The sequence below is a fragment of the Melanaphis sacchari genome, unplaced genomic scaffold (genome assembly GCF_002803265.2).
Source record: "Melanaphis sacchari strain LSU unplaced genomic scaffold, SCAv2.0 Contig9_pilon_pilon, whole genome shotgun sequence".
NCBI lineage: Eukaryota > Metazoa > Arthropoda > Insecta > Hemiptera > Aphididae > Melanaphis > Melanaphis sacchari.
Window position 1 is genome coordinate 897,421 of NW_020271711.1, and position 11,191 is coordinate 908,611.

The 11,191-nt window shown below is 24.2% G+C and overlaps 1 protein-coding gene across 1 annotated transcript; it reads left to right on the forward strand.

Moving 5' to 3' along the window:
• Positions 1 to 6,166: 6,166 nt before the first annotated feature.
• Positions 6,167 to 10,556, forward strand: LOC112603214 (thioredoxin-related transmembrane protein 2 homolog). Its single transcript, XM_025351700.1, has 5 exons — positions 6,167 to 6,475; positions 6,561 to 6,741; positions 7,095 to 7,284; positions 9,899 to 10,094; positions 10,153 to 10,556. Exons 1-5 carry the CDS (start codon positions 6,323 to 6,325, stop codon positions 10,273 to 10,275), a joined length of 843 nt encoding a protein of 280 aa, XP_025207485.1. The 5' UTR covers positions 6,167 to 6,322; the 3' UTR covers positions 10,276 to 10,556.
• The last annotated feature ends 635 nt before the right edge of the window (positions 10,557 to 11,191 follow it).

The window sequence follows — 11,191 nt, forward strand, 5'->3', positions numbered from 1 at the left end:
AAGTTCCTACACGGTAAAAACCAGGTACCTATGTTAGTTCCTACATGGCGGAAAAAAGGTGTAAATATGTATATTCGATGTATATACGAATAAATACATATATGATGATAATACAATATAATAAAAATCGTATAATGCATTTTAATTTTAAAAATTGAATATAATATAATATAAAAAGTAAAAAATATAATAAAAATGAAAACTTATATTTTATGAGGTTTATTTCTATAACTTAATAATTTAACATAATCGTATTTATTTATTTTGCTTATTCTATAATCTGAAATTTTTTCATTTATAAAATCTTCTTTTTCGGCGTATTTTTTACTGATTTTTGGTTTTGGGTTATTAATTGTAGTTCTTATTTTTATATACGTATTTACTTGAAAGAGTTTGAGAATTTCAATAATTTTAAAAATATTTGGATGTTGGTGATAAAAATTAGAGTTAAAATCTGAATGAAAACTTTCACAAGCGTTTGTCGTATGGACTCTATCAGAACATTGCCGCGCCCACATTTTCGGAGGAAAGATTGATTCATTTGATATATAATTGTCTACCAAATAATCACAAAATTCGGTTATAGTTGCATTTTCAGGTTTGTCTGCCATAAAATATTCTGTAAAACATTCTGCCACTTCCTCTGGATTGAGAAAAGGAAGTCCAAAAATATGTACTAACCATTTTCCTACATCGTCATTTGCAGAATTAAATTGTGGTGCGTAACCTAAATTTTGAATTTTGCGGTACCAAGCTTGGCCCAAATGAAAACGACATCCAAACACCTCTGTTTCCGGAAAAATTTCAAAAACTGCTTGATGCATTGCTATTTCAAAATCTAAAATAATTTTTTTAGGTATTACTCCAGCTATTTTTATTGTTTTTAATAATGCAATGTAAGTCTTTTTTTCTTTATTTGGCAATAAACAAAACATTAACGGAATGTACACTCCATTTTTAATGCCATGAATCGTGTATAGTTGCGTATAATATTTATCACTATAGTTAAAAGTACCATCCATATATAAAACATCTAATTCTTTTAACAAATCTATATTTGTTTTACATGAAAAAATAACTATTTCATTTAGCGCGTCATTTTTATATAAAAATAACTCACCTCTATTTGTTTTTATGTCTAATAAACTTAATATTTCGTGAACTTCTTTTCTTGATGTTGGCAGTTTGGGGAAACAATGCATTCTTGCATTATGAATATTCCTTGCTATGAGTTTTAAGTCGGGTGCAATCAAATCTCCTTCATTAACATAATTTGATACTTCTTTTCGTATTATTTTTGACGGTTTTTCAACTATAGAGTCTACAGCTTTTTTTTTGCAAGCATTGCTTATTTGTTGCCGATTTAAAGTGCTATCACTTGCATGGCGGTGATCAAAACACGATTTATCTGTATTAATTAATTGGGCATTTTGACCCAAAGTATAAACTTTTGCACTACACTTATTTATTACACAACGCCACGTAATTTCATTTTTTTTAGATGTATGATGCTTAAAAAATTTAAAATTATTCAAAACTAGTAGTTGTTTGCCTTTTTCACTCAACATGAATGATACATTCTCGCTCATTGTGAATTTGTATAACTGTATATGATTAGTATAAACGGATATGTACGGACACTCAGATGTTTCGAACAATACTAACAAAACTTTTAAGAGAAATAACTAGATGTACATTTTACTGTGTATAGTTATAAGACTTATAACTAATTTTAAGATTATCAAATCAAAATCAAGTTCTGTATCATTTTTATCGATGATGAAAAGTCATAAATATTTTGTATGTCAAAAATATAGATAATAAGATATTTTATCTTTTTCCTTACGTCGAGTCGGTATAGGGGAAAATATTATCAGCTTGTAGCTTGTCGTATTTTCCAGTGATTTCGTATATACATTTATAAGTATTATTTATAAGTATATTTGAATGTAGTTACCTATATTAAATAGCTATACCAGCGTATAAAGTTTCAATAACAAATCTAATTATTATAATATGCTTATTTGTGAAAATGTGTTATGCGATTTGTATTATATAATATATAATCATCATATATTTATTCGTATATACATATTTACACATATATACACATATAGGTACACTTACATATGTACCTTTTTCCGCCGTGTAGGAACTAACATAGGTACCTGGTTTTTACCCTGTAGGAACTTACATATGCCCGTGTAGGAACTAACATATGTAATTGTTTACCTGCTACTCTCGTGTAGGAACTTACTATTCCCCATTATTATTTATTTTATTATACCTACAGTATATAAATATTTAATTATGATTGCTTAAAAGCACATCATTATAGAAGTGAAGTCTTATTTAGTCACCAACATGTCTTCTGACGAAGAAGAAGTTATTATCCCTATTTTGTGGTCTTTGATGTTAGAAATCGAAAAGAATGAAAACTAAAAAATAATGTAGGTTCATTATTTAAATAAAAAAGTACTACAAATAATTTAATCAAATGTTTTTTACATGAATTACGTAATGACGAGCTAAAATTTAAAAATTTTACAAGAGTAAGTCCTAAAACATTCGATTATATTTTGAATATAATTTCTAAAAAAAATTCAAAAAACTGATACTAACTTCAGAAAGAATATCAAACCGGATGAACAATTATTAGTGACTTTGTGATAAGTAAAATTTAATTTAATTAGTATCGAAATCAAGCTATAGAGAAAAAATTTATTTTAATATCAATATATTTACATAATAATATTAATAGGTACTTATTTTATAAAATAAAAATATAATACCATATTTTTTTTTAAGATACTTTTTTGTAGGCTAGTATAAGTATCACACCTTTATTTTAATGTAATAATCTAAATTATACTTTAATTCTTATGAAATACATTCAACTTCTTAATTTTTTAATTATTTTATACATTATTTAAAAATTATTTATATGTGTTCTTAATATGAGTTTAAACTTTCTGAAGAAGACAATAATTCTAGACTTTTAGAATAGAGAAACTGTGTAGTTTGAAACGTGTTTTAATTTAATGGTTTAGGCTGAATAGTATGTTGTTACTTGTTGGATTGGCACATTGTTTGAATATATTGGCAAAAAGTTACTTGTATATATTGATGTTGCTAAAGATGATGTTTCTTGTTCGTCAAGTAGTTGATCCAGTGTACTTAAAATAGTGTTTTTAAATCTACGCTGGTTTTTATTATTGAGCTTTTTTTAATCTGGTATTAAACATTTTAATAATACAGTATGCAAGAAGCAATTTAATATACTATGTGATAATCCGACTATTTCGACATATTTCATCTGGTCATCAGTCGTTCCAACAAATATCTACAAATTGTTTTCGATTTTATTTTAGTCCTGGTTCCTAACTTTAATTTTTATATTTATTTTAATGTGTTGTTTTTTATACTTATATAATGATATGTATACTGAATATTATTATTGTTATTGATTCATTTTTTTATCTAAAAATAATAAGTTTAACTAATAAATTATTTGTATTTGTTTATGTGTTGTGAGTTTTGGTGGTATTGTTAGATATAGGTAAGGTTTTGTATATTCAATTCTAAAAAGTATTTTTAGGCATATATTGATATATGTTGATTTTGATTACGACGTATCACGTGAAATTTTTTTTTTTTTTTAATGTCGCCCAGTGATAATTGCTAAAAATATCCACTGAAAAACATGTAATGTATAATATAATCATTACATTAAACAATGTTTTTTATAGTAAGTCACGAAATCAAATGACTTGAAAGTTTTAAAAAAATTAATTTTGCAGTTGAATTTTAAATTTTACTCATAATTTTTTTTGATAATTCATAAAAATTAAAACCTATAATTATGTTCCTATAGGGGACACCTTATTTTGCTATTAAACATTTTTAAGACTGCAGCCCTCCTAACTTAAAGAACTAGTTATGCCTATGATCTTATGTAGGTAATATTCACATCAGTGGATATTTTTAGCAATTATCACTGGGTGACATAAAAAAAAAAAAATTTGCACACATCATAATTAAAATCAATATATGCGCCTAAAAAATACTTTTCAGAATTAAATATGCAAAACCTTACTTATATCTAACAATACCATCAAAACTAACAATACATAAACAAGTACAAATAATTTATATGTTAAACTTACTCTTTTTAGTTAAAAAAAGGAATCAATAACATACAGTACCTATAAATTTTGTTATATAAGTATAAAAAACAACATATTAAAGTAAATATAAGAATTAGCTTGTAGAAACCAGGATAAAAATAAAATCGAAAATAATTTGTAGATATTTATTGGAACGATTGATGACCAGATGAAATATGTCACATTGTCGCATAAAATAAATTGTTTCTTGTATACTATATTATTCTATGAGTACCTAAGGAGATCGTTCACACGGGTTTTCCATTATAGAAAATTTCAATAATTATTTGTACTCCCAAATTCAAATGATCGAACAACTAAATATATGGTCTATTGGGCGACAAAAAGTTTTCTCTAGGTGACATTTTTGTCGTTCAGTATATAAGTTAAAATATCCACTGATTCACATAGTATACGCATTAATAATTAATAATGTATAAAAATTCTTTGCTTTACCTGAATGCCAATTAAAATATAAAATCTAATATAATAATTAATAACATTCAATATCAAAAATTGTTATAAGTATATTTTATAATAAAATAAATTTACGTTAAATTACTTTTTTCTAGATTTATTTTTTTTCATATTGAAAATACTAAACACATTTTTCTTAGAAGAACCCATTTTAAAGTCATAACTATTTTCTTTTTAAATAAAAAATTATTAACTCCGAGTCTCCGAATTCTGGATTAAAATAGTGTTATTTTACTTCAGTATAACCAGGCACCAATACTGACAGCTATTCATTATAAAGTATATACAAATTGTTTCTTCGAGAGTTTTATATAGCTTTATAAATTATAAGTATAAATACAATATCTACGTTATCGACTATCATATATTTATTATTTATATCTAGCATTATCATGCTTATGCCTATAGTCTAAAATAAATATCTCTCCACGTATCCATTCAATTATGTATATTTAAAAAAAAGTTTTAAATATATAATGTAAATCCAATGTTCTAAAAACAAATCATAAATACACGTCTTGTGTCTTATAATATAATATAGACTGTAGTGTTATTGATATAAATATAGTAAATATGATCAAAATACCTAGTTAAGTATTTTTTAATTTCCAGATTGTCTATAAAGAGATCAATCACATTTTTAATATCTCAAAGAAATTTGAATAGTCACTAACGTGTCCTGAGGTTAAGCATCGGTCGGCGTCGCTAGCTATCGGATGGATGACCACCCGAGTTTTTAGTGACGAATCCATGGCGCACACACATACACACACGTGTTCCAATCGTATTAATCAAACTTTACAAATAAACCTTACATAAAAAACCTATTGTTCCTATCTACAGCTAATGGCCGTAGTTGCCGGGCATAAATAAGATCAATAATAAAAAAAAAAAAATTATAAATTGTTTATGGCATTTATGTTCCTATAATATTATAATATTTATAATTTAGTAATGACCATACATATCACTAGGTACTGTATTATTTATTTATTAATAAAAAAAAAAAAACGAGCTTGTTATACCTATTTTTTTAATTTTTTTATAGTTAGTACCTAAGTACAATATAGGAATGTATGATTTTAAAAATAAATAAAATACTATTTTCCTAATTGATTAGTTCATTATTGACATATTTTTTAGTGGTTAATATGTATTCGATGAAACTAATGGTTATATACCAAGCTTAAAAAATAAGAAAAATGTAGAAGTATAAAACTATATTATACAAATGTTTAAAATTACAATTAAAAATTAGTAATACTAATAATAATTAACATTATTTAGTTTTAAATTTATTTAAACTATAAAACTTTATGGACTTGGGTTATTTTAATTCTTTGTAAATTAAATCCGTTTGTCTAAGTAGAGAGATTTATGTGACCGTCGAGCAAAAATCATAACATTAAAAATTAAAATCAGGTGATTTTTGTAGTTATCTAATCTCTTTATTTTTGCTGAATGCTTGTATTATCTATGATAATACGACAATGTGTTATCAAATATCAGTAATCGATATTATAATGTAGTAATATCTGTCAAGAAAAAACGAAATTCGTTTTTTTACTTTTAAATATCTCTCTCGAGAGTAAATGTATCAACGATAACAAGCTTCATAATATTATATTGAGTTGACGAGTTCCTTTGATACAAGTAAAAAAAACCATTGTATATTCATAATGGTGATTCAAAGGAAAGAGCTAATTGTCTTACTTAAACCTTATTATTGGGTTAACATAATACTTACGTGTTCGTATGTGTTTTGCAAAAAGACTGATATTTTTTGTCAATATTTATTCTCGCCAACCGAACAGACTTGCGAACTAGATGCTGTAAGTTACTTTTTTGTTGAACAACCAATTAAAGATTATGATTTTAAGTTTTGTATTGTTAAAAACTAATTTTCGTTATTTACAGAAAGAATTGGAAATATTACTATTTCTGATGATTGTAGTAATGATTCGGACAAGAAAAGCTGGAAGTGTCACAATGTTAGCTTATCTTTCATCCAGTTTTTTGTATACTAAAGGAGCAAATGTATTATTGTGGTTTTATGCAGATGTTCGATATGGTTTACTCTTCACTGCTCTTGTTATTGGTATGTTATTTTATTTCTTTTTCAATAGAAGTCGATTACTGTCAAAAATCATTGTACGTATTTTCAAAAATTTTGAAAACTAATAAAAAAAATATCTAGGGTGGTTTAAGTAATTTCTGAAATAAGCTATATACTAATTCTTATTTACCAAAGTTTTCTTAAAATTTTACACTCATGTTTATTTCTTCTAACTTATATTATTTTTTTTTCTTATCATAATATCTATTTAAGTAGATTTAATAACATTATTGTATTATTGATATATTGAGTTATGATGTTACCATGTATCAAAATATTGGCTTTTAAGGTATATTAATTATTTTTTTTTTTTGAAATTAGTATTTTATTTTTAGCTGTAAGTTTATGTCTACCAGAGCCAACATATTCAGGTCCAGAAAATGTATTGTACTTCCGATCATTGGCCACTTTGGAAGAAGCCCTTAAAGAAGATAAACAGCATAATGTATGGCTTATTTGTTTTTATACTGTTTGGAATCCTACGTGCGCTAATTTTGCTCCAATATTTTCAAAATTATCTGTTGAGTATGTATTAATTATGAACAAAATCAATAACTAGTATAATATAATAAATTTACATATAATATATATAGCATATGAAATAATAGTACATTCTGTAAAGATTTCATGGTTATATAATGTATATCATAATATTTAGGAATGAAAAAATTAGAATATAATATACACGAGATCTAAATAATTATATACATCATATAAATAAGATTAGGGGTAGCATAGGATAATAATAGGCTTTAAAACTCTACAAATGTATTGATTTATATAACAAAAAAAAAAAAAAAAAAAAAAATTGAAATATTTAAATTTAAAAAATTCATTTTTCTTTCTTTATTAAAGGATATTAACAATATGTTATTTTAAGCAATGAGTAAGTTGGTTACAGGAATACAAATAATTTACAGCATATGATTAATTTATGATTTATGGAGGTAATTGTTGACTAACAATACCTCAAAATATTTTTTATTTTTTTATTTTTTATTTTTAAAGATCAATTCTATTTAACATTATCATTGTTTTTTTTTTTTAACTTGATTTTTATAATATTTTATTTTTAATCTTTATTAATACTAACATTAGGTTTGTTTAAGGTATTAACACTTGGTAGTAAAAACTTAAATTTCAACAACTACTGATTGATGAATAACTAGTTAATTTTTCTCTTTTATTTAGGCTATTAATGTAAAAGTTACATTGGTAATTAGTAATTTGGTTTTGTCATTGATTTGAGTATTTATTTCATTCTTATTTTTTGACTAAAGTTACTTGAATTATATTTATATGAATATGCTTCTCATTCGCAAGAATAATTTTATAATATAATTATTTTAAGTGCTATTTATGTTTCTTTAGATCTATTAATAAAAGTCCAATACATAGATATGATATTTAAGTTTGGAAATTTGGAATAACAAAATAACAACCTTGGAGTACTATTTACTTTTAACAAAATTATTTTAGAGCTTTTAATAAACATTATAGTAATTCATATAAGTATAATAATGAAATAATAATAGTAATATAATTATCTCTAATAGCACAAAATAAATACATATTTCTATTTTAAAGTTTAAAAATAATGATAATTTTGCTATTACAAATAAAACCGATGAAACTTTTTTTAACGTAGAAATAGATTTGTTATCACAAATTCTACCTTTAGAAAATAAAAAAGTATTAATTATTAACATCTATCTTCTGGAGCTTCCATGTATCTATGTCCACTCTTGCATATAATTATTAATTAAATATTCATAAATCATAATAAATGATAATTATTATTATCATAGTTAATTATTATTAACTGTTTATATGTTATATACTAGTGGATTACCTATCACAGCTTTACCCGAAAAATTTTAATAGGCATATAATAAAAATAATAATTTATGACAATAGTTTTGCTTTAAAATTTTTCTATAAACTACGTTTAATGTATTTCTGTTTGTTGCCAAAATGTTTAAACTTGTGGGCGTATTGACTTTGGAGCATATCACATAAAATTGTCCATGTGAAAGAGAGCCTAAAAATGTGAGCTAGAGGTTCACGGCTTATAAGTGTTTACTTATCAATGTATATAGCAGAGACAGTCAAACTTTTTTCAGCCGCGATCTATTAAAAATATACTTCACCTTTGAGGATCGATTTCGATAAAAAAGTTTTTATTATTATTAAGTTACTATACCACCATAATTAATTTTTGTGAGCTCAGCCTAAAAATAAATTCTAGCACGATCGACTTTAAAATTGTTTGCGACCGACCGGTCAATCGCGATCGACTGTTTGGCCGCCCCTGGTATATAGCTTAAAATTTACATATATTTTTTTGATTTCAACCCCTTTAAATTAAAATTTTGAAAAATCCTTTCTTAGTGCTCTGTAAGATTATAATACTAATCTATCCTCAAAATTTCAAATCGATAGTCTCTAATAGGTTTAGCTCTGCATTGGTTATAAATCAATCACTTAGAAAAGTCTTGTTTATATATTATATATAAATATTATAAAGGAGCAATTCTCAACCTTTTTATATCTCAGCAACTTTTACATATTTTTAAAACATTCATGCATCATTAAGTACATATTGTTTATTATTAATAATAATTTTTGTTTTTTCTTCTATCTTGTTTCAGTTATTAATTTACTGTATACCACTTGTGATAATCATTATACAATATTATTGATACTGTTAGAGACCATAATTTATTTACATTTTTTTGTACATTAACAAATATTAGTAAGAAAGAATTATTGAAATGTATTTAATCCCAGGGTCTTCTCTTGTATTTACTTATGCATACCATTGTAATGAGTTTGAGATTTTGAATTAAATTAAAAATTGAAAAATTAAAATATTTCTAAGTGAAATACATTTAAAATATTTGTATTAACATTTTTCAATTTTTTTTTTTTTTTTTTATAAATTTATTATGATACTATTTTGATCTTTTTTTAAGTTTGGTGCATTATGTTTAATCCAAAAATAGTGAATAATTTACATTAATTAGTGATTTAAAAGAATAGTATTATCAAAAAATATAATTTTTACAAATATACTATTTTATTAGTATATTTTTATTCTTATATGTCAATTAATGTTGAAATAAAAACTGTATTCCAGATATGATACTAAGTATCTTAAATTTGGTAAAATAGATATAAGTCGATATCCTGATGCTGCTGTTAAATATAATATTAGCGATTCATCTTTAAGTCGACAATTGCCAACTGTGATAATGTTTAAAAATGGAGTTGAAGAACTTAGAAGACCAACATATGATAATAAAGGAAAAATATTTAAATTTTTTTTTACAGAGGTACATATATTATAAATAGATTCAGTACAAGAAATAAATATATTTTTCTATATTTCAGCCTAATTTCAAAGCAGTTTTTGATTTGAACAATGTGTATAATCAATGCAAATTGGCAGATAAGAAGAAACATAGTGATGTAGATGAAAAATTGAAAACTAATAAGAAAGAAAAGAAAACATAAGTCATTTTGAATAGCAACAAAATGTATTAAAACAATGTTGGCGTGTGTTTGTGTTATGATTTTATTATTGGTATGTTATTGTCATTAATATTGAGCAAAAATATGTGAATGTTCTGTTCTTGAAATTCAATCGTTCTTTGTAAAATTGATGATGTATTGAAAACAGTGAACTTTTGAAGATGTAGTTGAGATCATGAGATTATCAGGGATTAGCATTTTTTTTAGTTTTTTTAACTTAAATTAATATTATTTTAAAGCTTTACACTTTCTATCAATGATTTATATTCATTTTTAGTTAAAATTTAATTTTATACAATATTATATTATATTCTATACCTCGTATTATTTATCACTTGAAAGATATTGTTTAGATAAACTATGAAAAATGTATTTAAACTTTTGTTTGTATTAAAACTTTTTAATAACATTTGGCAATTAAACAAATGTATAACATATGCATTTTTTTTGTAAATTGAAAACTAATATAGTAATAAATATTATTTATTATAGGGTCTCCAAACTACTGTATTTTAAGGAAAATTGTATAGGCAACTTCTTAAACATTCAGCAATCAGTCTTATCGTTGATAGTCATAAACTGTCATTACTATTTATAGTAGTAATCTGCTTACAATAATATTTCGCTTACCACTACCCTGCCTTAATTAGATGTCAGTCACAGTAGATGCGTTGTATCTTCTTGGAATAAGTTCTGTTTATTATTTGGTCTGTATATAATAATAAGATATGAATTTTTTTTTTTTCTGGCACATCCTTCTGTAGAAGATTATTATATTGCTAAATAAAAATACTATAGGTATTGTATAAACAAATTAATAATTGTATACCTACTTAAAGTAATATTTTACTGAGTTAAATATAATAAGTAAATAATAATATAATGATGATATATAACT